Source organism: Corvus moneduloides, chromosome 6 (genome assembly GCF_009650955.1).
Source record: "Corvus moneduloides isolate bCorMon1 chromosome 6, bCorMon1.pri, whole genome shotgun sequence".
Classification (NCBI taxonomy): domain Eukaryota; kingdom Metazoa; phylum Chordata; class Aves; order Passeriformes; family Corvidae; genus Corvus; species Corvus moneduloides.
Window position 1 is genome coordinate 37,607,376 of NC_045481.1, and position 26,315 is coordinate 37,633,690.

Sequence of the window (26,315 nt, forward strand, 5' to 3'; positions counted from 1 at the left end):
CGTCAGAATTCTGCTGGTACCTGAAGCTAAAATATGGGAAAAAAGCCTAGAGATGAAAGAGATCTGGAGAAGGGAAAATGAAGGTTACTATCCCTGAGATTTAAGCTTTGGAAATGTCATTTCTCACTGGGTGTCCTTATTTCCACCTCTGTAGCTCCAGATTCAAGGTATCAATCTCTGCTATCAAGGTCACCCTCACAAACTGAAGGAACAGGGCAAAAAAGGAAGTTTGAACTCCAGAGACTACTGCAAATCTATGCAAAGAAGCTCATTTTTAAATTTCAGAAATGCAGGGGATCAGTGTCACTGCTATGAGATGCCTGAAGGGGCTATTTTTGGTCTTTATACTCTATTCTAACACAGATTAATTATGAATATTTATGTATATAGCACCAAAAATGGGATAAGCAGTTTGCGGTCTGGCTTGCAAAATATGTGTATCATATTGCAAAAATCAGCTCTCTCTTCTGGGATCTGTGCCTGGTCACTCAATCTTTCTAAACAGCATGTGTAGCTTTGCTGCCTCTATTCAGAGCAAGAAGAAACTGGTGCAGTCAGGAACTGCAGTTTGTGTCAGTTTAAGATCAGCACCCTGTCATTCAGAGCATGCCACTGTAAAAATGTTGATAATCCTTTCTCTGAGCTCAGCTGGGCCATTGCACTGACTTAGCAGGCAGATTTTTGCCCTGCTGTTTAGTGAGAGATGGCATTTGGGCTAAATTTGCAAAGAGCTGGTACTATTTTTAAGACATACCTGGAAGCCTGGTATTTGTCTTTAAGATGAGACACACATGAAGATCCTGAGCATTTCTGGCCATCAAAACTTACGGAGTACTTTATTGAAAGAGAAAAACTAAGCCTTCTGTTCCAGGGGAACTCCTTCCAAGAAAACTGCGGTATGAGGGCTTCAAATTATGTCTCTGCTGCTCCAAAACCAGCAAAAATTAATATATGGTGTTAAGGAACTGCCACATACTGTCCCAAAGCTGACAGTAATGTAAAGACTATTTCCAATACAGATGGTTTGTTAGTTCACTTATGCAAATAGGCATATTGGAAGAGAGGAGCTATTGCTAAATATAAACTAAGTCTTACTCTCCTATGACTTGTATGTGCTGCCAAAGAACTATGCAGACTATCTGTAAGGAGTAAATACAGTGATCTCAACAGGCTTTCAATATTAAAAAAAGTGTATTCCTAGTTAATAATAAGCTCTGCTTTTTAAAAATTACAAAATCAAACATCTACTGCAGTTACAAGTGTCATATCACTGTATCTATTTATGAGTCTGTGTAATCCAAAACATGTCTATTATCTTTTGCTAAACCTGTAAAGAGAGAACACTGTGTTGCTTCAATATTAACGCTTAGTGAAATATTTGTGAATCAAATTGTGGATATAGCAAAAGAGAATCTGTCTGGACCATTCACAAAATGAGCTTTGATATCCTTTTAGTAAGTAAAAAGCTGAAGGGAGACATCAATAATTTATTAGCACTTGGATTACATCCTCCAGTGCTTGTAGTTTGCTGCCTTCTTGGAGGAAAAGAGGACAAAGGCAATACTGGCTCTTAAGCTGTAAAGTCTTTGTATGCTCTTATCTGTTGGTGCTGACAAAGGATGCCATATATCGAGGGGCATTTTGACAATGAGTGTGATGATCACAGCTCAGAGGATCACAGGGGGATGAACCACCAGCCTATTGTCATGTGATGCCTTTCCAATTATCAGCATGAAATGAGCCGGGGTGGTACCACCTGGTACTGGTACCACCCTGGCACAGGGGCACCCCTGCTGTAAACACCAGGCTTGGTGTCCTGAGGGGCCTGAGTTTTAACAGCGCATCTCTACACTTAAGGCTTTTTGCTTCCCTCCTGTTCTTTCAGATGTCTGTGCCCTGTCTCCTGCCATCTCTCTCCTGGCGGCAGTGATGCCTATGCTCAATCTTTAGATTTAGAAATGTTACTGCCAGAAATTGCACTGCCATTCCCTCTTTCCTTTCAGAATGAAATGTTCTCTGCTCTCATCTATTTCTCTGGCTTGTGTCTTTCAAATTTGGCAGCTGTCTCCTATTTCTCTCTTTCCCTTATCTCACTCCTTCTGATGTGCTCTTTCCAATACCTGAACAATCACCACCCCCCACAACTCGTTTCCCAGATTTTTCAACCTCTAAGCCCTGAGAAATCTTTCCTAGTTCTTTCCCTATCACTGTCACCAAGAGCTTCATCTTCCCTCACAGCATTCTCTTGAGTTGTTCCCAAGAAGCACTTAGGAAAAAGCAAAGGTTATTCCTCTGCTGTATTGAAGCACAGTCCAACATCTCCTTTTTTCTGCTTCACCAACCTTCACTGATGGAGACAGAACAGATACTCTCCATCCCAGGTAGGACAGGAAGGGCCATGGGCAACTGTAGGAACCCAGAGTGCCGAGAATATTTCTCTGCCGGTTTTTAAGGGTTCTTACCCCCCTGAACAACACTGTTTTAACCTCCAACCTTGGAAAAAATTACCAATGGTCAGACAAGAACTAGAAAATACAGTGGTGTGAATTAGGTGATAGACTACTATGTAAGATTGTCACAGGGTGAAAAATTTAGAGGTTTTGGGCTTCTCTTTGTAGTAAATAGATAAGAGTAAAAAATACCAAAATGGAGGATTGTTGTTGTTCTCTAAACCTTCTTCTCCTTCTTCTACTACTCCATGTTCTGCAGTAAAGTAGTTTGGAATGATTGGATAGAGAATTCCACAGTTCCTGCCCGTGTTACTGAATAATTGGTAGGAAAGTGAAAATAATATGTTTTTAGTAACTATTGGTTAAAATACCTTTAAAAGGCTGTGTAAATCTTGATAGAGAGCCTTCACTCCTGCTTTCTGTGCTCTGTGCTGTACCTGGGTCATGCTAGTGGCTCTGTTCCTCTGATAAGACTTAATAAACAACTATCTGGAAGCATTGAAACTCAAGGAAAAGTCTCGGTTTATCTTTGAAACTCCTTGCAAGGACTTGTAGAAAATTCTCTCCCATCAGGAGGGATTTGATTTACGGCACGGTTCAGTGTCAGGCAAACTGAGGGGTCTAGATGTGCCTCTGCCCTTCTCTGTGCACAGGGGCATTGTTTCCCGTAAGTGTTGACATTTCCTGTTCGAGGTGTGCTGAAGAGACCTGCACAAAACTGGACAGATGTTCTGAGAGACAGGCACTAGCAAAAGGTCATGTCTATGATAGTCCACCAGCATCCTATGAGGCTGATGCTTGCTGCTCATGTCATTCCAAGCCTGAGCTGATGTACCCTGCTTTTCAGTGGGACTTGGTAATTCAGCCTGATGCTAGCCAGGTTCTGTCCACAAACTGTTTTGGAGAAAATGAGGACAAAACTCTTTTTACAAATACTGTAAAGACATCTCAGTATTAATGGGGTGCTATGGACAATCATGAGGAATTTGAGCCCCCTGATTCTTCCTCCACAGCACTGAGGGGCTTTGTAAATCAAAGGGAATACCAATGAAAGAATCTGTTTTCAATATTTTGTTATCTTATATAGGAAAGAGAGGTTCTCAGGCACAGTGACTGACCAGAGGAGCAATCCTAGGCTAGGCAAATGACCAGCAGCTTCAAGCACCAAAATATCACGTGTGGCTGGAAGATGAGGAAATACCTTTCATCCTTATCAGGAAATACCTAACTATCATAGGCCTTGGTCAACTTCTTTCCCAAGATGAACTCAGAAGCCCAAATTCATCCATTAACCTCCACAGCTCATGACTTCTGATGCAAAACAGCCATCTGGTCAGTGTCATTCCAGAGCCAAGTCGATAATTTGGAGAGTTACCAACATTTTCCCTTGGGAAGAAAGCTGGGCAGTTGCTGCTGCTGTATGTCTCTAGAAGGCAGTCTGCCAGCACTAAGGGCTGTTGTCCAGTGCCAAACAGACTTTTAAAAAGCATGGCCCTCAGTGGCAAACCATAATGGAAAGGTGCAACACATGCACCTGAGCATTCAATGCTCCCACACGGTGACACTGAGCAAGCACTGCAGTGATCTCTGACATTTCTCCTGTAACTGTGCTGCCAAAGGGCTCTTAAATGTTGGTGTTGCTAATGGTACTACTTGCCACTAACAGGAGGGGGGGTTCTCTTCCAGTGAGCTTTACTTTGGTCCCTGTCATCTTCTTTGCTCCTGATTTAGGCAACTGAGAGATCGCAATAGCTATAAATACCTCTGAAAATGAATTTTAAAAAACCCCAACCCACAACACTGAAGAGAACTAGTTGTCAGGCAAAAAACAAGCATAAGAGAGTACTCTAGAAAGGTGCCTACATGTCAGCCTGGTAGAAAAGCATGTACAGGTGAAGCTTTCTGCTGATTTCACTTCCATCACCAAATACCACCAGTGAGGGAACAGTCCTGTCCTGCTGCCATACATACACCAAACCTCACAAGCACGGAGCCTCTGGAAATACAGGGTACAAACTCCTATCCTGTGGAAGACTGGCAAAGTAATTTCTTCTATTTATATGGTGGCAACAGAATTTAAAAGTGATGCAGCACTACGTATCAGAGCCACCTCTAGGCATGAGATATCTCATGTGATAACAATATAGTTCTGGTAGCTTCCTTAGAATATCTCTCTTCCAGGTATCTCTTCCATTTTGCTTAGCTGTCCTTTTGTTTCTCATTAGGCTGCTTGTCTCTGCCTACCACAAAGCTGGGTGAAGCAGTGTGTTGCCATGTGAGAAGCAGAAACGCACACCACTGGCACGCTCCTCTGGGAATCCACAGCTTTTCACATCACTCCTAAAGAAATGGGAAACCTGCTCTGGCCTAATAAAGGTTCATGGAAAAGTACTTAAGAAGATGAGGCACAGCTACCCATCACAGCCCTTGACATTTCCAAAGATGAAGGTGAAAACCCAATTCTGTGTGACTGCAGTTAGTTCTGCCAGATCACTTAAATCATCAGGATATTGTGATCATCACTGTTAAAAACTCTTGGCAGATCTAGCTGCACTAGTACAGCTATTTAGAGTCAAATACTTCAGGCTTGGGTCCACTGGCAGTAGGAACTGCTGCTGTGCAGGCATCTACATCAAATATTCACAGGATCATTGAATGCTTTGGGCTGGAAGGGACTTTAAAGACCATCTAGTTCCACCTGACCTTCCACAAGACCAGGTTGCTCAAAGCCTCATCCAACCTGGCCTGGAATACTTCCAGGGATGGGACACCCACATCTTCTCTGGGCAACCTGTTTCAGTGCCTCGCCACTCTCATAGTGAATAATTTTTTCCTAATATCTGATCTAAACATATCCCCTGTCAGTTTAAAGCCATTTCCCTTTGTCCTATCACTACTTGCCCTCATAAAAGTCCCTCCCTAAATCAAGAGCATTGCAGAGGCCGTGCTTTCTGTTCCCAAGGTGTGAGAGTTGAAGCCTGGGAGAGCTGAGCTTCCCATGGCACTCCTTCCAGTGTATACGCTCGCTAGTACAGATGGGTTTTGGATAAAGCATGTACACATCACTCTCATCCTGTTCAGATGCAAAAGTATAAGGTTTGCCCCATGATACAACAGTAAATAATCTGAAAAGAAAGGAACAAATTCTAATGCCAACAAAACAGCCAGTTCTTCAGGAGATTTGCCATGGAGAGTAATCATGTGAGCATATCCAGTGCTTTAAACTGTCTCAATTGCTTGAAATCTCAGGCTTAGGCACTTTGACAGGCTTCCCTTAAAATCTATGACAGTGGATTTGAATGCATTGACTACATCACTCAAATTTTGTCAGATAGATCCCACAGCAGCAGCCAAGGGAGACACTGTCGTCAGCTGAGAGAAGCTGGATTTCAGAAATGTTGTTTTCCTCACCGATAGCAGGGGCAGAGGGCATTGTCAGGTAAGGTCAGCTCAAGACCATTTTCATTTAAGCCTTCTGTGAAGCAGTGACTGTCAATGACAACACATTCACCATCTGTGCAAATACAGATTTTCATCTGCAACACACTTCAGAGGCAGTGTCTGAATGACCTGAGAAATACATTTGCTTGACCACCCATTCTAATTTCCACAAGAGTATATTCTCTGGAGTCCCAGTTGTACAGTGACTTGCTTTTAACTGCATTTTATTTGCATGTTCTAATGAGGAGAGGAAAACCCAGTATGATAGGGATACAATATATAGACAGAGCAAGAAATATCTGTATTTGCTGAAGAGGTGTGTTATTTCAGGATATTTTCATCTAGTCTGATAAAAATGGTATTTCTATAGAAACAACTGATGAAAAAAACAACAAAGAGGAAATCCCATGCTAACTTTCTAAAGGCAACATAATGCTCAGCAGATGCATTACTAGTGATGAGTAAATACTCTGCTGTTTGGGGTTTTTAAAATACACGATCCTTCCCTCTCACTTACATGGTTAAATCACTTCACATTAAGCATGGATGTATGCTTTTTATTGGTGAACAAGTAGAGATTTCATTTAAAATATCCCTGCTTCACCTAGTCCCAGGGATGTCCTTTACTCAGTGGGGTGTTGCTGTCACAGAATAGCAGAGGTGACAACTTACTACTGAGCATTTTGTCCTACCAGACTCAACTATTTTTTACAAGGACTACAAAATGAATAGCTAGAGTGGACAGCCCATAGGTCAGGTACATGAACAATAAAAATCATGTTAAAACATGAACTACATAACTGACTGAAGCCCCCACACAACCTGACCTAAGAGGGTGTGAAGGTGACCACATGGCAACCACTGGGTAACAAAACAGTGAACCCATGAAAAGCAGGAAGACCCCAGACCCTAATATTGCAATTGGTCCAGACTGTCATGTGAGGGACGAGGAGTTTAGATTGTACGGGTATAACTGTCCAAGGATTTCTTTGTTCGGGGTCCCTCTTTTAAGGCACCTTGCTCAGGTTACCAGATATAGTGACTGATCTGTGCCAATAAATCTATCTGATGAAGGTAGGAGCCTAGTGTCAAAAATTTCTCTAACAAAAGCTAACACAAGTAAGGTTTATATCTTGGACTGATGCCTCATGATAATTTGTTTTCCATTCACCAGCAGCTGCTCATCACACTGCTCTCCAGCTGCTCTGTTCTCAACTTCAGTCTCTGCCTTCTGGGCAGAAGAATGATGTGCTTCCATGGTCACCTGCTTTTTAAATAACTCATCTTAATATTTATCATCTCTGCAACACAGATAATACTGCTACATTTGCAGATTTACGTTTTTAATCCCACCAAGGTCATTGCCATATTGTTTTCCTTGTTCTGATCCTTCCCTGTTATAATCCAATGAGAAAGCATTCAGCTGTAGGCACTCCTGCTTCTCTCTGCTTTGGAAGACCAAAACCATGTTTTAGAAAGTCATGTGAAACTGACTTGTGGCAAGCTAGAAGGGGATGAGAGAAATTTTCAAGGCTTGTAAAAAGACTGATGATCTTCTAAAATCTCATAAAATAGTTCTCGTTGAGTGAGGAATATTTGAGTTCACCTCCAAAGACTCCAAGAGATGCCCTGCTGGGAATTTCGTTGCTAGAATTGCTTAGCAAATCCATGCAAATGGGTTGGTACTTATAATTTTACAGGATAAAGATATGAAGATATGAAGACACACAAGCATGATTTATTGATAGAGCATAAGCTATATATAGTGCCCTTAACTGTATTATTAAAACTGAAGGTAAATAATTAATGGAATGAAGGAAAGATACATACAGCTCTGGCAGTTTTGATGGGAAGCATTCCTGTCTTGCGGTAATTAAAATTGAATATATTCAAGAGTATTTTTGTATGTCTTTCTGGCAAAAAAGATTATTTCCTCATTTCACCTGCATGCTAAGAGACACTGTGTGTGGCTGCAGAAGCTGTGCAGCCAGTGTGAGAGGAGTCAGGGAAGGAAAATGCTTCTGGCTGTCAGGCTTGAATGCCACCCCCCACTCAGGGTAGGATTACTGTCCGTGGTGTTGACCAGTTCTGTCTGGTTGACCCTCAGAGTAGTTTCAGACAAGGTGTAACTCAAAGAACACGTGTTAGTTTTGCCAGGTTCAATGCTGCCATGCCCATGAGAAGCATTTCAGAAAGGTACAGGCTGGATTCAGTAGCAAGCAAGAGACAAAGTTAGTGTTTTATGATTAGAATCAGAGGACTACTCAAGCAAAGCAAAATTCAGCTAGCAGTTGGTTATGGTCTCCATAAACATTTTTCCTGGCTTTGAGAGGAAAAGATGGGCTCAAAGCAGGCTCTTTCATGACTCAGGCCATCTTGTTTAGTGAACTGACTCAGTTAAAGACAGGGAGGGTCAAATATCCTGTGACACCTTTAGGGTATCCTTTCCCACTGGATGGAGAGTCATTTATTTACACCATTTCCATGCTAACAACGTTAGTGAGGTGAAAGTGACCTTACAACCAGTTGTTAAATTCCCTGGAATCAGAACCATAAGCAGTTGTCAGACAGTCTAAGCAGTCCCAGTGCTTCACCCAAACACATTCCAACACAAGCACTGCCACGCCCTCCCTGCCTTACTGTCCAGGTGGGAGAACTGAACTGTGTTCATGGGGTCCATGGGAAACCATTCCCAACTTCAGCCCCAGGGAAGCCTCAAAGCGGGAGGGAGAAGTCTTCTACTCACACCACTGCATCTGCCCCACGCTTTTGTAAAACCAGTGGTCCTCTGATGCTCGGTCTGAAGATGAGTAGTGCAAAAACTAAAACCTTGGTTTCTCATTTTGCTTCAAGCAGAGGCACAATCTGTTGATTTCAATAGATTTTGGAGCAGCCCTACACGACTTCCACTGCCCCAGAGGCAATGATACACAAAAGCCAACACGGTGCCAAAGGACACATTAAACTTCCCACTTCAGTCAGCCAGACCTGCGGTAGCAACAGTCCTGGAGCCATCAGCATGGTGGGTGGTTCCACATAAAAAGGATGAGAAGCTTTCGCTCTTGATGTTTAACTGCAAGAAGTCTGCACAATTATTTCAAAGTGTTTCTTGCATCCCAAACCAGCATAAACTGGGAACAACAGTATTAAGTGGCAGATGGTGGTGGTAGGGTAGCAGTTATTTTCAGTGAGACGGAGAATTTGACACCCCAGTTCTCAGCAGGCACTGCTATTCCTGAACCAGGTTTGACTTTAATATGATTCCTTTTGCTTTAGGGAGTGCAAAGCAGAGCTCCGCCAGCTGATGAACTGCAGTCTGGCAGGGCAGCATTGGAGAAGCACTCCGAACACTCTCGAGGTTCCCTTCTGCAGAACTCCAAATGTAATTAAGAACACATCTATTTATTTCTCCTGCTAGGAGCATCTCTAAGTGCACCAGATGTAACAGCAGTAACTGCTCAAACACCTCTGCCAGAATCGTATGTCTGACCATAAGGTTAGAATCATGGTCACTCTTGTTATGTAGTAAGCCTAATGGGGCATCTTCAAGTTGATTCCTACTTCAAGGAGTGTTCAACCACCTAAAATAGTGCAGTTGTCCACTTTACCATGTCAGGAACATGGTTGCTCATCAGAAGACACGAAGCTGAGGGAGATGTTTGCTGCTCAGCATTTTAAAAACTGAAATTTTCGTTTCAATTTTTATGAGTTAATCACAGCCCTGTTCCCTCACAATGTAGTTAAGGCTGGCTGTCTGCTGACAGGATGAAAGATTATCTTAGTTTCTATAGATATAAGTGCTTTCAATGACCATAATGGATAAAACTTGTTCCTGACTGTAATTCTGCTTTAGTATCACAGCTTTCTGAAGGGATAAACCCCCCCGGTGCTTCATTTGTTATGGCATCAGAGACCTTGTGGTGAGTCCTTCCCAAACAGTGAGACCACCTGCTCCAGCCCAAGCCCCAGTGAGGGTCTGTGCCTGTTCTCATCCTGAGAGAATTCATTTCCCAGGTAAAAACGCTAAAAGTTGACCAAGCACTAAAATCAATAGCCAGCATTAAAATCAAAGCCCCTGCAAGTTCCAACAGTTCTCTCATAGTTTCTAATAAAGCTTGGCACGTATTACAAATGAGCAATCAGATATGAATAATAAATTACAGCCATGTTCGTAGAGCTTTATGTATCTGCTCTCCCAAAACACCTCCGGTCTCTGACATGGCAACTGTGCCGACGATAACAAGGCACAGCTCCTGCCTTTACACAAATGCATTTCTGTGTGCGCAGAAATGGGGTTGTGGGATGCAGCTGGCCTCTGTTTGGACCCCAGGAAAACGCCCTGGGGAAGCTGCCTTGGGCCGCACAAGCCCAGGGCGAATTCACAGCCGCGGCTCGGCGGCGGGACGTCCCTCCAGGAGCCCCGGGCCGGGCGGAAGCAGCGGGCAGCCGTAACCACAGTGCCGAGAAACAGGGCCGCGATTAACGCGTCCGGAGCCGAAACGCGAATCCAACTCACTCCGTCCAACTCCCCGCGGCAGCGAGGGCCGGGGCCGCGCGGGCGGAAGTGACGGCGGCCGGGCGGAAGTGCCGCCGGGGCAGGGCGGAAGTGCCGGCGGGAACGGCGCGGTGCCGGCGCAGGTGAGTGGCGGCTTGGGCTGCCGAGAGCAGCGGCCCAGCGGGGCAACGTTTGCCGCAAAGCTTAAACGCTGCTTCTGGAAAGCATTTGGGAGAGCACTGTGGAGCTCCGTACTTTACGGTGTAAAGTAAACGCCGTTCGCTGTGACACACTGGTGCTGCCCTGGTGCTTAGGGTCCCTCACTGTCATGACTGACCTTCCTGCCCAGGCTCACACTTGGACTGAAGTTGGGTGATTCAGAAGTGGATCTTGGCCCTTGAAGCAACCTGTGACTTTTTTGCCTTCTGTGCTCTTGTGTTTTCTTTTAGTCTGACTGAGATCTCTTGTCCCAACCATGCCTGTAAAACTTCCTGCAGAGCTGATGGGTTTTTCAGACAGTATCCACGGCAGGTCCAGAGCATGACAGAAAGCTCTTTTTTGAGACTTCTAGTATAGACAGGGTGCACAACAGCAGGTGATAGTGTGGCCACATAACAGTCATTATGTTGTGCAGTGTAGAAGTGCTCACGGACCTTGGACAGCCTTTCTGACCCCTTACCTGGGTTCCTAGGACAGTATCTCAGTGTGGTGCTTATGCTGGCTGGCTGGCAGTCCCTCTGGGCAAACAGGTTGTATATGGTGAGCTTTTAATAGGCAGATGCAAGGCTGGAAGTAAGCAGGCTGCAGGATGCTGGGGTTAGTGCTGATCCTCAGGAGTTTGTAGTTGTCCTGCATGTTTTCTCTGAGCTGTGGTGGGTAGGAATGACTCCTGCTGACAGCCAAGGGAGTGTTGCTAATGTGCTTTGTTGGCTTCCATGGGACATGGAAAAAGGTCCCCTTAGAAAGCAAGGTGTTTTCCCTACATTTATTCTGTGTGCAGGTCCCATGTGTGTTGAAGCAAAGGCTTTGAGGAAAGGCTTCCTGGAGGAACACCCAACCTCGTGAAGAATGGCTGCTTAGTTGTGTTCTTGTGCTGCCAGTTTCCCAGAGAAACAAAGGCAGTTTCAAGACCCACTGTATTCCTTGATTAAGTGTTTTGATAGGGAGAGACTTGGAGAAGTTTATGTAGAGGTCTGTGTGGAGGAGGCTTCTTGCAGAAAGCTTAGCAGCAGCCTTTGCTTCCAACTGTGTGTTTTGTGCCTGTTAACTCTGGCATCCTCCTCTTTTGGGCTTTGAAGCCTGTGATGACAGGACATGGAACACTTGGCTTGGGATGCGTGTTCCACTTGTTATGGATCTCAAAGAGGGAGCAAGCAAGTGAAGTCTGGCTGTGGGAGCCCCGTTGTGGCAGCAAGCTCCATAAATAAACAGCAAGTAGGTGTGTGCTTTTGCTAGGAGTACACAAATAAAAAAGGAGCTGTCTGTGGGGGTTGCAGTTTTTGCTGTGCAGTTGCAAGGGGAGTGGGCTGGAAGGGAACGTTTCGCATTCTCAGCATCAGTCAGAGCCGCAGTGAGATCCCAGGTACTTTTGTGTTAGGCCCTTCCCTGACAGTAGCAAGGTACCACAGCAGGGTGCTCCTTCCTGCCTTCCTGCCCTGAAGTGGCCTTTGGTTGATGGTTTTACACCAATACCTTGCAGAAAACCAATCAACAAATGTAAAACTTCCTGGCTCCCTTTTTTCTCTACTCAACCAACCTTGGTCAAGAATGAGACCCCTGCAAACAGTATAAATATTCCAAGTGTAGGTCATGAATCCTGCAGGCAGTAACTCTTGTGTCTGTGAGCATCTTTCCCCCAAGGTTTCTCCCCACATATTTTACAATCGAGTATGGTAATAGTATAAGAGAAACCATGGCTTCAGCACAGTGGCTGTGCCTGCACAATTATTGAACTTTGTTTTTGTCTGAGATTTGGACAAACAAATGCAAATGCTTTGCATTTTCTCATGTGTTCTGCCTATCCCTATGGCAGATAACTGCAGTTTTAAAAATCCAAGTCCACTTTCCAACTTCACAATAAATCATGCCTGAGTCCTGCTGAGCTTTTGAAAGTGGAAGAGATCAAATATGTACAAACTATTTCAACATACTGAGGGTGGGAGGGTGCCAAGTCTGCAGTGCTAGTGCTGATCAGTGATTGAAATGAGTGTGAAATGTATTTGCAAACACTTTACTTGCTGCCTGTGAGAAATGGATTGCTGGTCCCAGGCTCTGGGAATCAGAGGTGGGGAGTAAGAGCCACAAATATTTTAGTGCCTGGTAGATGGGAGGTGGACTAGTTGCCTTCCTGGTGAGTGTCATATGCAGAGAGGTAAAAGTCTGTATAAATCTCACCCTTGTTTTTCAACCCTAAACTGGCCTGGGCAGTGAATGAAGATGCTTGGAAATAGCCCAGCTTCTGCCAGTAAGAGGGCAGTGAAAGAGAACTGAAGCAGGAGGTCCACATCAGGAAGAAAGACATTTTTCACTTGGGAGATCTGAGTGAGAAGGAGAGCAAATAGAGTCAGTGAGTGCATTGTCCAAATCTGTGTGGACCGGCTCTTGCATCCAGGTTACTGCATCCATAACAACAGGGATGTTAATGCTGGGATCTGAAGATGGCATGCTCTGTAGTGATGCCTGTGGAGGGAGTTAAAGCAGATCGATGCATTCACAATATAGTGGTGGGCAGCCCCAGTGCCACAACAGTAGGACAAACCCAAACAGAGATAATTATTCACCCTGAAAATTTAGGTTTTCAAATTTCAGCAGAAAAGGTGCAACCCCCCTCTTCTGAGGTAAAGTTCCTGGGAGCATGGTGGAGGGGAGGAACAGTGTGTGTTCACCCCAAATCCTTGAGCAAATTAAAATTCCTGGATCGAAGAAGGAGCTATAACATGCCCTTTCCCTGCTGGTAATTTGGGGAAAACACATCCTGGCTTTCTCCATCATAGCCTGCCCTCATCATGATTTAACACACCAGAGGACCACCTGGGACAGGACCCCTGTCCATGTAGAAGTTCTAAAATTGTTAATATTTGAGGCCAGGTTATATCAGGTTTTAGGGCCAATACATCCAACAGATCCACTTCATATCAAATGGGGCTTTGTAATTCATAGATTGTCAATGCATATGTGGCAATGGGGACCTGGGGGTCTGATTTGCCTTCTCAGGTTTTATTTGCACAGCTTTAAAGATGCAAAAAAACTTTATTCGGTTTGGTAGCAGTGTCTCTGTGGCTAGTCTAGCTCTACAGGGAGCTGAAAAAGTCATATGGCAAGAATCAGTTATTCTAGTGGGACCTTTCAAGGTTTTGAAACCCATACTGGCCAGAACCCTACCTGGTGTGGGGGTTGCACAGGGAGAAGCAGTAAGAAGGTGGTATGAACAGTTACAGCATCACTGCCATATGCCTCAGATAGATGAGGGAATAACCAAAGTGCTCCAAATACAAGAAATGCCTGTCAGTCTACTGGAGCAGGAGCCTCACTTCTTATATAAAACCTACCCCTCAAGTTGAGCCCCACCTGAAAAGTGTGTGATTCCCTGATATATCCTCCAAAAGAGAGGGAAATACTGAACAGTGTTCCTGCGTGTTGTTTCAGGGGGCAGAACTGTGCAAGGGGAGAAGAAAGTGCTCAGATGGGAGATTTGCTATCCATGTGCAGGGTGATTGTTAGAGAGGCTGACACTAAAGAACCAGTGTTTATATGGACCCCTCTGCTGTTTTTAAGGGATGCCCCAAGTGGCTCCCATTTTGCGAACAAAACCAGTGGGCGATCAGTTGGGTTGCCAGTGTGGCAGTGAGAGAAATGGGAAGATACCCTAAACTTGGCTAAGCAGAAGAGTTCCTTGGTGGGATGGATTCCTGCCCACCTGTTGAATAATCAGGTAGATTCACTGAGCTGTGTGGCAGGTATGGCAGTAAAGGGAGAAGAAAAATGGGAACATCTGCTAGAGTGGTCACGTGTCAAGGGAGACCACTCAGGATTTAAGGACCTTTTTAAGGGACCTGGTAACACAGGGTGGCCTGTCACTTGGGAACTGTGTAACACTGTCATCTGAGTCTGCAGCCCGTGTTCTACAGGACTAGAGAAACAACACCCCTTGCAGGAGGCACCCCTTCACTAATGACATGGAAAAGGCCTTGGGGAGACCTGGCAGGTGGACTGTATAGAGCCTTGCCTGAAGTCAGAAGGAAAGCAGTATGTTCTTGTCAGGGTGGAAGTAATGTCAGAGCTCACTCAAGCTGAGGGAGTAGCAAGAGCAGCAGGGCACAGCACTGTAAAGGGACTGAAGCTGTGGTTTAATTATTTGCCATGGCCCCAGTCCCTCCAATCCTACAATGGTAGTTACTTTACTGCCAGGGTGGTTCCAGACTGGGCATGGGATGAAGGAATACAGTGGATCTTTCACACTCCATACTACCCCCAGGCACATGATATTGCTGAATGCAGGAATGGACTCTTGAAGAGGACCCTGAAATCTCATGAACCTGGATGGGCAAGAGGGTATGCTGGGGAGTTAATGGGTGCCCATAACTCACAGCCTTTTGTGTTCAATCCCCACCCATACTCCCTGGAACAAAAGAGGCCAAAGACCCTGCAAATCCTCTCCATTACCTAGGACAACTGGTTTAGGCAGAATTACCAAGAGTGGGATTAGTACCCCTGACCTTGAAAAAGCCACTTAACTTGTGTGCCTGGGTGGTGGATTGTTCCCTCCTTTTAATCATGTTTTGTTTTTATGCATGTATATGTTTTGCAGATTATCTGGAATCCACTGGTGGACCTATGCTTTCAACTGTTGAGTGAACAGATCATTTTGTGTATTTTTTAGTTTGATTTTTCTAAGCCTATTTTGCCTTTTTACTAGAAAAAAAATGGTGTGGGGAAAGTTTTTACTCTTATGTTATGGATGTATGATTTTGTCTCAAGCGACTGAGAATCAGAGTACTGAACCAAATTTAGCTTGGGAGTTGATACAAGGATTTATGCATATTTGGAATCATACAAATCAAGGAATATGCATTAACCTCCCCAACTCTGCATCAGAGGGGTTTAGATTTATGATGATTTGGTTAAATTTTTCAGAGATATTAACAAGAGAACTGGATAATCTTAAAAAAACAGGAGGAAATATTACCTGGGGAACAGTCGAGTCCCCGTTCCTAGAGCAGAAAGAAGGACAACAATGGGATGCAAATGGGACATGGGTAGAATACAAGAAAGCCTTTTACCAGCTCCCACGCGACTCTACCTGGAGCCATTTATGGAATCAGACATGCTATCGGTCATTAGACACCCACCCTACTGAGACCTTGCACAATGTCACTTCTATCCCTTGCACGGTGGTACCATGGTGGGATTCTCCGGCTGAGGGCGGGTTTTTCGAACATGAGTACAATTTACATTGGGATGCAGGATGGTGTATACAAATCCCTGATAACCCAGGAACCGCACACCAAGTTAACCGAACAAATTATGAGTGGGCCTGGTCTCTGAAACAAATCTTTGACCCTATATCTACCCTACAGTGGGCCTCCAGGGCCCCCACAGGGAAAATAATAGAATGGGAAGTGGAGAAATCAGACTGTAAGTACCATCAGACCACACTACCTAATGGGGAGAGCATCTGCTGGAAAGTGAGGAACCATAGAAGCATTATCCAAAGTAAATCAGAGACCTCCTTTCTGAATTGTTCCCGTATATTAGATTGTACCACAGGAGCAGGTGAGCCTATAGAAACCTGGTACATCTCAGAGCTGAGAACTTTTATCCGGGACATGTGTACCTGTTGGGATTATCCCAACTACGGCTATCTAAACCAAGACACCCGATGCAATGGGTCTTATGAAAATTCGGAGACAGCACTATCCTGTGGCATTCCCGTTACACATGGCCCTGACCGAAGAAGGGTCTGGAATTCAAGTAGCGAAGCACAGGAAGTTCCCCAAGGTGACCTGTATCAGTGTTCACAAGCCAAATATCCAGCTCCACGGGGAACGGTATGGGCATGTTCAGATGGGAAAATGTATTCCCACTTGAACATGTATGATATGGCTGGACTCCAGTGTACTATTGGGTTTCCTACCATGTGTCCATCTAAAACATTCAATTATACACTTTATCGTAACAACAAAGTGCGGAGAGAAATCCACAATCCAACAGATGAAAAAGGGTGGATTGGGGGGATTCAAGTCCCTGACTATTATACCTGGAGACAAAATGTTGCGTTAGACTTAGAATCATTTTTTGTGTCCAGTGGAGTTATCCAACGGCACAAATACGTCTTGGAGAACTTAACAAGGCAAGTCCATGTGTTAAGCAACTGGACCGGACGTTTGCTCAGGGAACCAAGTTCACAGGTCCAGCAGTCACCGAAAATGGCTTTGCAGAACCGATTAGCCCTAGATATGTTGTTGTTGAAAGAGAATGGAGTGTGTGGGATGCTAAACCTAACAGATGGAGAATGCTGTGTCACTGTCCATAACGCCACCACCACCATAGAAGAGGCGCGTCAGAAGTTGAAGGAGATTGCTGAACAAACGGGAGAACTGTTTCAAGCAATGCAACCGAAGGACTAGTTTGATGGACTGAGCCTGGATTGTGGATCACATGAATACTAAAGTGCCTTGGATTTAGGGGATGGCGAAGGTGGCTTGTGTACATTGCCCTTATGATACTGTGTGGATTCTTGGGTTTGATGATAGGTTGAAAAGTCATGTCAAACTGTTTGCTTGTGATGAGTTTATTACGGTTATAGAGGAAAGGGATAGAGTTTCTAGCACTGTATAATTCCACACCATTCACGTCATGGCAGGGATGTGGCTGCAGCAGGAGGAAGCCAGGGGCTGGAAGTGGAAGGCTGGCCATCTTTTGCCATGCTTGGGGGTGTGCAGGATTCAGGGGCAGCCTGACGGACCTAGCCCCTGTCTGCTGCTGGCAGTCCCTTCCCTGTTCCTCTGAGCCGTGGCTTTTCTGGTTTGGTGCTCAAAGACAGCGCTGGTGAGCCCAAGAGCTGGTGAACTGCTCCAAGAGAAAGAAAAGAGAGAAAGCAGCAGCGCTGCAGAGCCCAGCTGAGCCACGTGGAGCCCAAGCCGCAGCTGCTGTGACTGCAGCGGCCACTGGAGCTGCCACGGGAACCACTGAGCTCTCCAGGCCCACTCCCACAAAGTCAGGCCCAAGAGGAGGGTCCTCTGACCTGCTTCAGAGCCCTGTCAGGTCCCACCAGGTTTTGTCTTGTCCCTGTTCTTCTCTTGTTTTTGGTCTGAGGGGGGAAAGTTAAATTGCAAGCCTCCCCGACATTCTGCTTTTGTTTTCCCACATATACCATGTTGCCAGTGCAGGGCCAGTCAATGTTTTACCTTTGTCTGGGAAAACCACTCTGGATGTGGTCTTCGGGAAGTGTTTTTGTTGGTTCAGTAGTGAATACCCTTTTGTGGGTAAAACACTCTCTTTTGTATACTCTTTTATTAACATTGTTGTGGTTATTGCAATTTTTCAGTAAATTGTGATTCCAATTTATAATCTCTCCTAGTGTTTACTCCACTACCAGAAGGGGGCAGGGGAAAGGGGGCCGCTCAAGTAGGTTTAATATTCCTGCAGGGTTTTAAATCAGCACAGAGCTATAAGCAGGGGATGAAGGAGATTGTTGGGACTTGTGAAAAGACTGGTGACCTCATCAAACAAAAAAAATCTCATAAAAAGCCTCATAAAATAGCTCTCGTTGAGTGAGGAATATTTGAGTTCACCTCCAAAGACTCCAAGAGATGCCCTGCTGGGAATTTCGTTGCTAGAATTGCTTAGCAAATCCATGCAAATGGGTTAGTACTTATAATTTTACAGGATAAATATGAAGACACACAAGCATGATTTATTGATAGAGCATAAGCTATATATAGTGCCCTTAACTGTATTATTAAAACTGAAGGTAAATAATTAATGGAATGAAGGAAAGATACATACAGCTCTGGCAGTTTTGATGGGAAGCATTCCTGTCTTGCGGTAATTAAAATTGAATATATTCAAGAGTATTTTTGTATGTCTTTCTGGCAAAAAAGATTATTTCCTCATTTCACCTGCATGCTAAGAGACACTGTGTGTGGCTGCAGAAGCTGTGCAGCCAGTGTGAGAGGAGTCAGGGAAGGAAAATGCTTCTGGCTGTCAGGCTTGAATGCCACCCCCCACTCAGGGTAGGATTACTGTCCGTGGTGTTGACCAGTTCTGTCTGGTTGACCCTCAGAGTAGTTTCAGACAAGGTGTAACTCAAAGAACACGTGTTAGTTTTGCCAGGTTCAATGCTGCCATGCCCATGAGAAGCATTTCAGAAAGGTACAGGCTGGATTCAGTAGCAAGCAAGAGACAAAGTTAGTGTTTTATGATTAGAATCAGAGGACTACTCAAGCAAAGCAAAATTCAGCTAGCAGTTGGTTATGGTCTCCATAAACATTTTTCCTGGCTTTGAGAGGAAAAGATGGGCTCAAAGCAGGCTCTTTCATGACTCAGGCCATCTTGTTTAGTGAACTGACTCAGTTAAAGACAGGGAGGGTCAAATATCCTGTGACACCTTTAGGGTATCCTTTCCCACTGGATGGAGAGTCATTTATTTACACCATTTCCATGCTAACAACGTTAGTGAGGTGAAAGTGACCTTACAACCAGTTGTTAAATTCCCTGGAATCAGAACCATAAGCAGTTGTCAGACAGTCTAAGCAGTCCCAGTGCTTCACCCAAACACATTCCAACACAAGCACTGCCACGCCCTCCCTGCCTTACTGTCCAGGTGGGAGAACTGAACTGTGTTCATGGGGTCCATGGGAAACCATTCCCAACTTCAGCCCCAGGGAAGCCTCGAAGCGGGAGGGAGAAGTCTTCTACTCGCACCACTGCATCTGCCCCACGCTTTTGTAAAACCAGTGGTCCTCTGATGCTTGGTCTAAAGAGGAACAGAAATCTAGAGATTTAAGTGCTTTCAGTGGTCATAATGGATAAAATTTGTTTCTGGCTGTAATTTTTCAGTAGTATTGCAGCTTTCCAAAGGTATGAAAAAAAAAACCAATTAAAAAGTGCTTCACTTTTTACAGCATTAGGGCACTTGTGGTGAGTCCTTCCCAGCCCACCTGTTCCAGTCCAAGCCATAGTGAGAACCTGTACCTGTTCTCATGCTCAGAGAATCCTTTTCGTAGGTCTGTCACCTTTATCCATCTCACCAGTGTCTACCGGTGTCTGAAGAGGGGATGTCAGAGGAAGGAGCCAGGCTCTACTTGGTGCTGCCAAGCAATAGGACAAAAAAGAAAGGGCAGAAACTAATGCACAGGAAGTTCCACCTGCACATGAAGGAGAACTTTGTTGTGCCTGTGACCAAGCACTGGAACAGGTTGTCCAGAGGGTTGTGGAATCTCCCTCACTGGAGATACTCAAAAACCTTGATGCAATCCTGTGTCATGTGCTCTGGAATGACCCTGCTTGAGGAGGGAGGTTGGACCAGATGACCCGCTGTGGCCCCTTCCAACCTGATTCTTTCTGTAAAAACGCTGAGAGTTGACCAAGCACTAAAATCAATAACCAACATTAAAATCAAAGCTCCTGCAAGTTCCAACAGTTCTCTCATAGTTTCTAATAACTCTTGGCACGTATTACAAATGAGCAATCAGATATGAATAATAAATTACAGCCATGTTCGTAGAGCTTTATGTATCTGCTCTCCCAAAACACCTCTGGTCTCTGGCATGGCAACTGTGCCGATGACGACAAGGCACAGCTCCTGCCTTTACATGAACGCATTTCTGTGTGTGCAGACAGGCGCTGTGGGACGCTGATGCCCTGTGTTTGAACGGGGGCAGCTGCCTTGGGCCGCACAAGCCCAGGGCGAACTCGCGGCGGGCCTCAGCGCCGGGAGCCGGGGGGCGCCCGGCGGGGGCGGGGCGGGGGCCGGGCCGGGCGGAAGTGACGGCGGCCGGGCGGAAGCGCGGCCGGGGCAGGGCGGAAGCGGCGGCGGCAGCGGCGGTGCCGCGCAGGTGAGTGGCGGCCTGGGCTGTGGCGGCAGCGGGGCCTCTCCGGCCCGCGGGAGCCCCGGGGCGGCGGCGGGGCGGCCTCGGCCCGGCCATGCCTGGCCTCGCCTCGCCTCGTCTCTCTCGGTGTAGCCGGCAGGGGCTAGCACTTCGCCTTTACCCTGGTGTAAAGAGGAGGACGGCTACAGGCGCCGCGCGGTCCCCGGTCCCGTGGCAGTGCCCCCTGTGCACGGAGATGCTGCGGGATCTGTGCCGCTGTGTTCCTCCCTCTCTCCCTCATTTCCCCCGTCAGAGAGGCTTTGCCAGGCCGTGTCGCCGTTGCCTGTTTAAGACTTGATTCAGAGTCGTTTGTGAAAGTCCATGACGGCTGTGAACGCGGTGGGAACGCATCAGTTCTTCAGTGTGTTAATGACAGGTTGTTGCTTTTCATTTTATTTTATGCTGTTTTGGTTCCTGTTTATTGCAGAGACTCTCGAGACAAGCTGGGGACAGCAGCGTTTCTGTTGGCAAGGTGCTGCGTGCATGCACACGGTGTGTGCCCGACACGCAGAGTCACTGAGTCTTATGTGACCAGCATGAGATGTGGAGCCTCTTTGAGGAGAATTTCTTGCAGCTGTTGACTCATGTGGCTGGGGTTTTGCTTCTGGGAGGAGTGTCTTTCCAGTGTCTGCCTTCTCTGTGGCAACTAAAAGTCTCAAGAAGACTGTTGGCCATTACAGCATTGTGTGCAGAAAGCATTTTTGTGACAGAGCAGAGATTGCACATCACCATTTTGCAAAGGAGCCAGTAATCCTGAGTGAGGCTTTCATTGCCTGCTGATCTCAAGTGGGGAAATTGTACTTTTCCCCTGGCTGCTGGGCTGCCCAGGAGGGACTGAGATTTGACTCTCTGCTTCTCCTTTTAAATTCTTACCACAACCAACAAGGTCTGAAGAAAGAGGTTAATTTGAGGCACTAATTGTGACAGCAAGGCCTTGTATTCCTCTTTCACCCAAATCTGATAATTTTATCACAATAATGCGAAGTTGTAGACTTGTGAATGGGCAAAAAGACCTTCCCCAGGGCTCAAAAATGACAGTAGCAGTCAGAGATTATTTTTTTGCTTCAACAGATACATCTTTTCTCTTTTGACTATTTCTAGTTCATACATGTTACTGTGATGTAAAAGTCTCCCTTTGCATGTTGGGCTCTGCTGCTGTAGAAGAAAAATGCACTGTAAATGCAGATGAGCCAGAAGAAATTAAAAAGCCTACCAGTATTGGATTTTATCAAGTAAGTTGATAGTGTGTCCACATAGCAATCACTATGTGACTGCTTGTAGTCCTTGGACAGCCTTTCTGACCCCTTACCTGGGTTCCTAGGACAGTATCTCAGTGTGGCACTTATGCTGGCTGGCTGGCAGTCCCTCTGGGCAAACAGGTTGTATATGGTGAGCTTTTAATAGGCAGATGCAAGGCTGGAAGTAAGCAGGCTGCAGGATGCTGGGGTTAGTGCTGATCCTCAGGAGTTTGTAGTTGTCCTGCATGTTTTCTCTGAGCTGTGGTGGGTAGGAATGACTCCTGCTGACAGCCAAGGGAGTGTTGCTAATGTGCTTTGTTGGCTTCCATGGGACATGGAAAAAGGTCCCCTTAGAAAGCAAGGTGTTTTCCCTACATTTATTCTGTGTGCAGGTCCCATGTGTGTTGAAGCAAAGGCTTTGAGGAAAGGCTTCCTGGAGGAACACCCAACCTCGTGAAGAATGGCTGCTTAGTTGTGTTCTTGTGCTGCCAGTTTCCCAGAGAAACAAAGGCAGTTTCAAGACCCACTGTATTCCTTGATTAAGTGTTTTGATAGGGAGAGACTTGGAGAAGTTTATGTAGAGGTCTGTGTGGAGGAGGCTTCTTGCAGAAAGCTTAGCAGCAGCCTTTGCTTCCAACTGTGTGTTTTGTGCCTGTTAACTCTGGCATCCTCCTCTTTTGGGCTTTGAAGCCTGTGATGACAGGACATGGAACACTTGGCTTGGGATGCGTGTTCCACTTGTTATGGATCTCAAAGAGGGAGCAAGCAAGTGAAGTCTGGCTGTGGGAGCCCCGTTGTGGCAGCAAGCTCCATAAATAAACAGCAAGTAGGTGTGTGCTTTTGCTAGGAGTACAATGAAATGTATTTGCAAACACTTTACTTGCTGCCTGTGAGAAATGGATTGCTGGTCCCAGGCTCTGGGAATCAGAGGTGGGGAGTAAGAGCCACAAATATTTTCGTGCCTGGTAGATGGGAGGTGGACTAGTTGCCTTCCTGGTGAGTGTCATGTGCAGAGAGGTAAAAGTCTGTATAAATCTCACCCTTGTTTTTCAACCCCAAACTGGCCTGGGCAGTGAATGAAGATGCTTGGAAATAGCCCAGCTTCTGCCAGTAAGAGGGCAGTGAAAGAGAACTGAAGCAGGAGGTCCACATCAGGAAGAAAGGCATTTTTCACTTGGGAGATCTGAGTGAGAAGGAGAGCAAATAGAGTCAGCGAGTGCATTGTCCAAATCTATGTGGACTGGTCTTGCATCCTGCCAGGGAGGTTAATGCTGGGATCTGGAGAAGGTGGTATGCTGGAGGGGGAGGTTTATGTGATACTGTGGCTCAGAGATTCTTGATTGGCTTTGATAATTGAGCAAGTCAAATCTATTGTCTTGGACAAGATGTTATTCTGACTTTGCAAATCCAAGGCCATGTTGTTGGCATTCTGGCAGTGATGCACTTTTTGTCTGGCTGTTTGCTGGCTGGATGCCATTCTGCTCCTAGCTGGCTGACAGACCTCATGTAGGCTTGTCTAGTAGTCTGTTGTTCAGCGATGAAGAACAAGGTTTTGTTCGTGTGGGACTCCAGTTCAAGTGGATGTGTCTTTGGGTGATCCTGAAGTTGGGGATCTGTAGTATGTACAGAAACATAAGAGTGGGACAAGAATGCATAATTTTCCCATGCTGTCCCCATTCTATCTCCAGGAAATCCGGTTCTGTTACCAGTTTTCTATGTGTTTGGGTTCTATGTGAAAAGCACGTGTGGCTGGGCTGCAAGAGCAAGAAGGCAGGATGTTGTCGAGACCAAAGCCTGGGGAGTCTGAGGCAGACCTGCTGCACTTTCAAAACCAGTTCCTGGCAGCCAGAGCTTCTCCTGCAGTGAAGATTGTGAAGAAAGCAGACAAGAGGAAAGGGAAGGAAGGGAGCACAGATGCTGAGAGACCCCCGCTACAGGACAGCAAAGATGTAGTCATGTTGGATGGTAAATTTGTTTGTTTCTTTGAACTACTAGGATTCTCTGCACCTTTCACTGTTCCTCACTGCTTGCCTTTCACCTCCCTTTCGATCCAATGCTACTTTTCCCTTGTATTTGTGCCCTTCTTGCAGTATTATTTATTCCTTAGCCTTGGAAAATTAGCTTGTCCAATCTTAGTAGCATCCAACAGAACCACCTTTGTTGCCTTAGTCCATATTTATAAGCTGTGGTACCTTGCCAGCAGGAGGTGTTTTCTGTAATTTGTACTGTTTGGACATTGCTTATTTTGCTGTCTATCCAGACCTTGTCCTCAGTGTCTTTGAGATTTACCTCTCCTAGCAGCTCCAGTTTTCAGCCAGCAGATCTGGCTTGCTTTTGTTTTCTCCATCAGTAGTAGCTATAACACTTCTGTCATGTGCTTTATCTCAGAAGCACAAGGTGTTTTTTAAAAGCAATAATGTAAATCTTGCAGTACTTTGTTCCAGGTAGAGGAAATATGATCTGTTCATAGTAGGTGGAAACATGTTTGTTCGTGATCATACAAATCCCTCACTTTTAACAGTTTGCAGTGGAAATGTGCTTTTCTACGCCTCAACACAACCTGCAAGGATGGTATTTGTTTCTGTACAGCCTTGCTTCTTCCCTTAATACTTGCAGTCAGACCTCATTATCCTTTCCTGCTTATGGAGCTCTTTGGAAGGACCTTGTGCCAATACATAAATAATAAAATCTTCAAGCATGTTTCTCTCCACTACACACTTCAAGTTAAGAGATGGGGACTCTTAATTGTCTTATTGCTTCCTCATCTTTGTTTCTCATCAGAGGAATAAAAGGTGCTGTTAGGAAGCCTTGGTCTGGTACCTGTTGCACAGTGGTTATACAGCAGTAACTTGACTGCTTTGTTTTTCTTCTTGTTGCTTCCCCTCCTCAGGTTTTCCTGATACTCTCCCACCTCTAACTCCAGCTCCTCCAAAAAAGTCCAAGATCAAAAGTGCTAATGTCCACTTCGAGGATGAAGATCCAGAGGAAAGATTGGAGAGTCATGATCGACACATTACAGCAGTTTTCAGCAAAATTATTGTATGCCTGTTTTTTGTGTGATGATCTAGTGTTTGTTTTTTTGAATGCTGTGAACTAAGCAGGGATGAAGGGCTCTGTTGCTGCTTTTTATTTCTACAGTGTAATGAAGCAGCACCATAGACCAGTGTCCTGGAGCACCTTGAAAGAAAAAAGCTCTTTGGGTGTATTTTTGCTCTCAGTTAAATATAGATTCAGATCTGCTCTCCAGCCCCAGCTGTCTACTGGTCACACTGCTTGTGTGCAAGCATGTGCTATAGTGTGGATTTGGGTGAATTTCGGGACTCTAATGGGGATGTTCTCATTGCTTTGCACTGGCCTAGGTTTTCCTTTATCTGAATCTTTGAGTGATGTGTAGAGTTTGGCAGCCCAGTCTTTTGGAAAATAGCCTTACTTTGTCTCTAAAAAAGCGCAAGGTGTTCTGAGCCTGCTGACGATGTGAGCTGCAGAGCTGAGAGATTTTGAGTCTGCTTTCAGCTAAATGATACAAACATGTCTGGCTGTTGCAATGGTTTTACAGGGTTTGAATTTTTTTCTTCAGGAACGAGACACAAGTGCAATAGCAGTGACCATGCCAGTGCCCACAGGAGACCCATTTCCAAGGACATTTCACCGCTCTGAGATAAAAAGCGAGGTAAGATTAGGAGCAGATGTTTTATGCTACCTTCATTAACAATTAAACTTTCTCCCAGTAAAGCTTAATGCTTAATGGGGCTTGGTAGGGCTCAAAAAAACCAACTTGGTGTTGCAGTGGGACCCCAACAACTTGGTATGCTGGAGATTATGAACTAGCTTAATGTATTTCTGGCATTGCCACCTGCATGTAGGAGAGAATTCTTCTACCAAGCTGCCATCAAGTAGGTACTCCATACCTTGCAGTTAAATAACATTGGAGTCTTCTTGGTTTAGCCTCCTTCAGCTGACTTCACTAAGGTGAATCAAATCTGCAGTGCTGTAATAATTGCTCCTGTTCTGCTTGTTTTTCCCTGAGGAGCAATCTCTGTTAATTTGTCCAGCAGGTTCTTATCGAAGTTGCACCTGATTTCTCCTGGCTTGATATTTGAGTATGGTCACTCAGGTTGTCTTCTGCAGCTTTTTTGATTTTGACATAATTTTTTTCTGAGGCTGTAAAACTGGAAGCTGTGGTTGCTATTATCAGTTGCTGCTGTAGTAGCAAGGACTGCTAGCTGAGTGGGAGTCAGATGCTGGGAACTGATATGTGATTGACAGCTGTGGTTGCTTTGAGGAGGTAGCTTATTTTGAAGGACAGCTTTTTTGAAAGTTTTAAACTACCAGTTTTGTTTATCTGATGCAGAAGTGCATAAAGCAGCTACCAAATGTTCAGACTGCCTTTTAAGTTGCTTCTCTGGACTGGGGACATGCAAGCGATTTTTAGCTTAGTCTCCTTTGGATTTCTTGTGTATCCCCTGTGCAAGGCTGTTCAGAGCCATGCCCTTCCATCACCTAGGCAGGCAACACAGTAATTTAGCCAGGATTATTTTAGCACCACTTGCCCACTTCTTACTGTGTAAATCTCTTCACCCTGCTGCTCACTAATCATCTT

The 26,315-nt window shown here is 45.3% G+C and overlaps 2 protein-coding genes across 4 annotated transcripts in view; both read left to right on the forward strand.

Annotated features, from left to right (window-relative positions):
- Nucleotides 1-10,468: 10,468 nt before the first annotated feature.
- LOC116445771 lies at nt 10,469-17,952 on the forward strand. The gene is made up of 2 exons (XM_032112748.1): nt 10,469-10,529; nt 15,194-17,952. The coding sequence occupies exon 2, from the start codon at nt 15,309-15,311 to the stop codon at nt 17,010-17,012; it is 1,704 nt and encodes a 567-aa protein (XP_031968639.1). The 5' UTR covers nt 10,469-10,529; nt 15,194-15,308; the 3' UTR covers nt 17,013-17,952.
- A 2,449-nt stretch (nt 17,953-20,401) lies between these two features.
- RPAP1 (RNA polymerase II associated protein 1) overlaps nt 20,402-26,315 on the forward strand; it is a 39,107-nt gene continuing 33,193 nt past the window's right edge. The window contains exons 1-4 of one of the 3 annotated variants that reach the window (XM_032112152.1): nt 20,402-20,444; nt 23,404-23,680; nt 24,606-24,754; nt 25,293-25,385. In XM_032112152.1, coding sequence (XP_031968043.1) covers nt 23,491-23,680; nt 24,606-24,754; nt 25,293-25,385 — 432 coding nt within the window. In that variant the 5' untranslated portion in view covers nt 20,402-20,444; nt 23,404-23,490. Of the gene's footprint in view, nt 20,445-20,501; nt 20,854-20,900; nt 21,710-23,403; nt 23,681-24,605; nt 24,755-25,292; nt 25,386-26,315 lie in introns of those variants that run through there. The other 2 variants (XM_032112153.1, XM_032112154.1) reach the window with 2 other exon arrangements.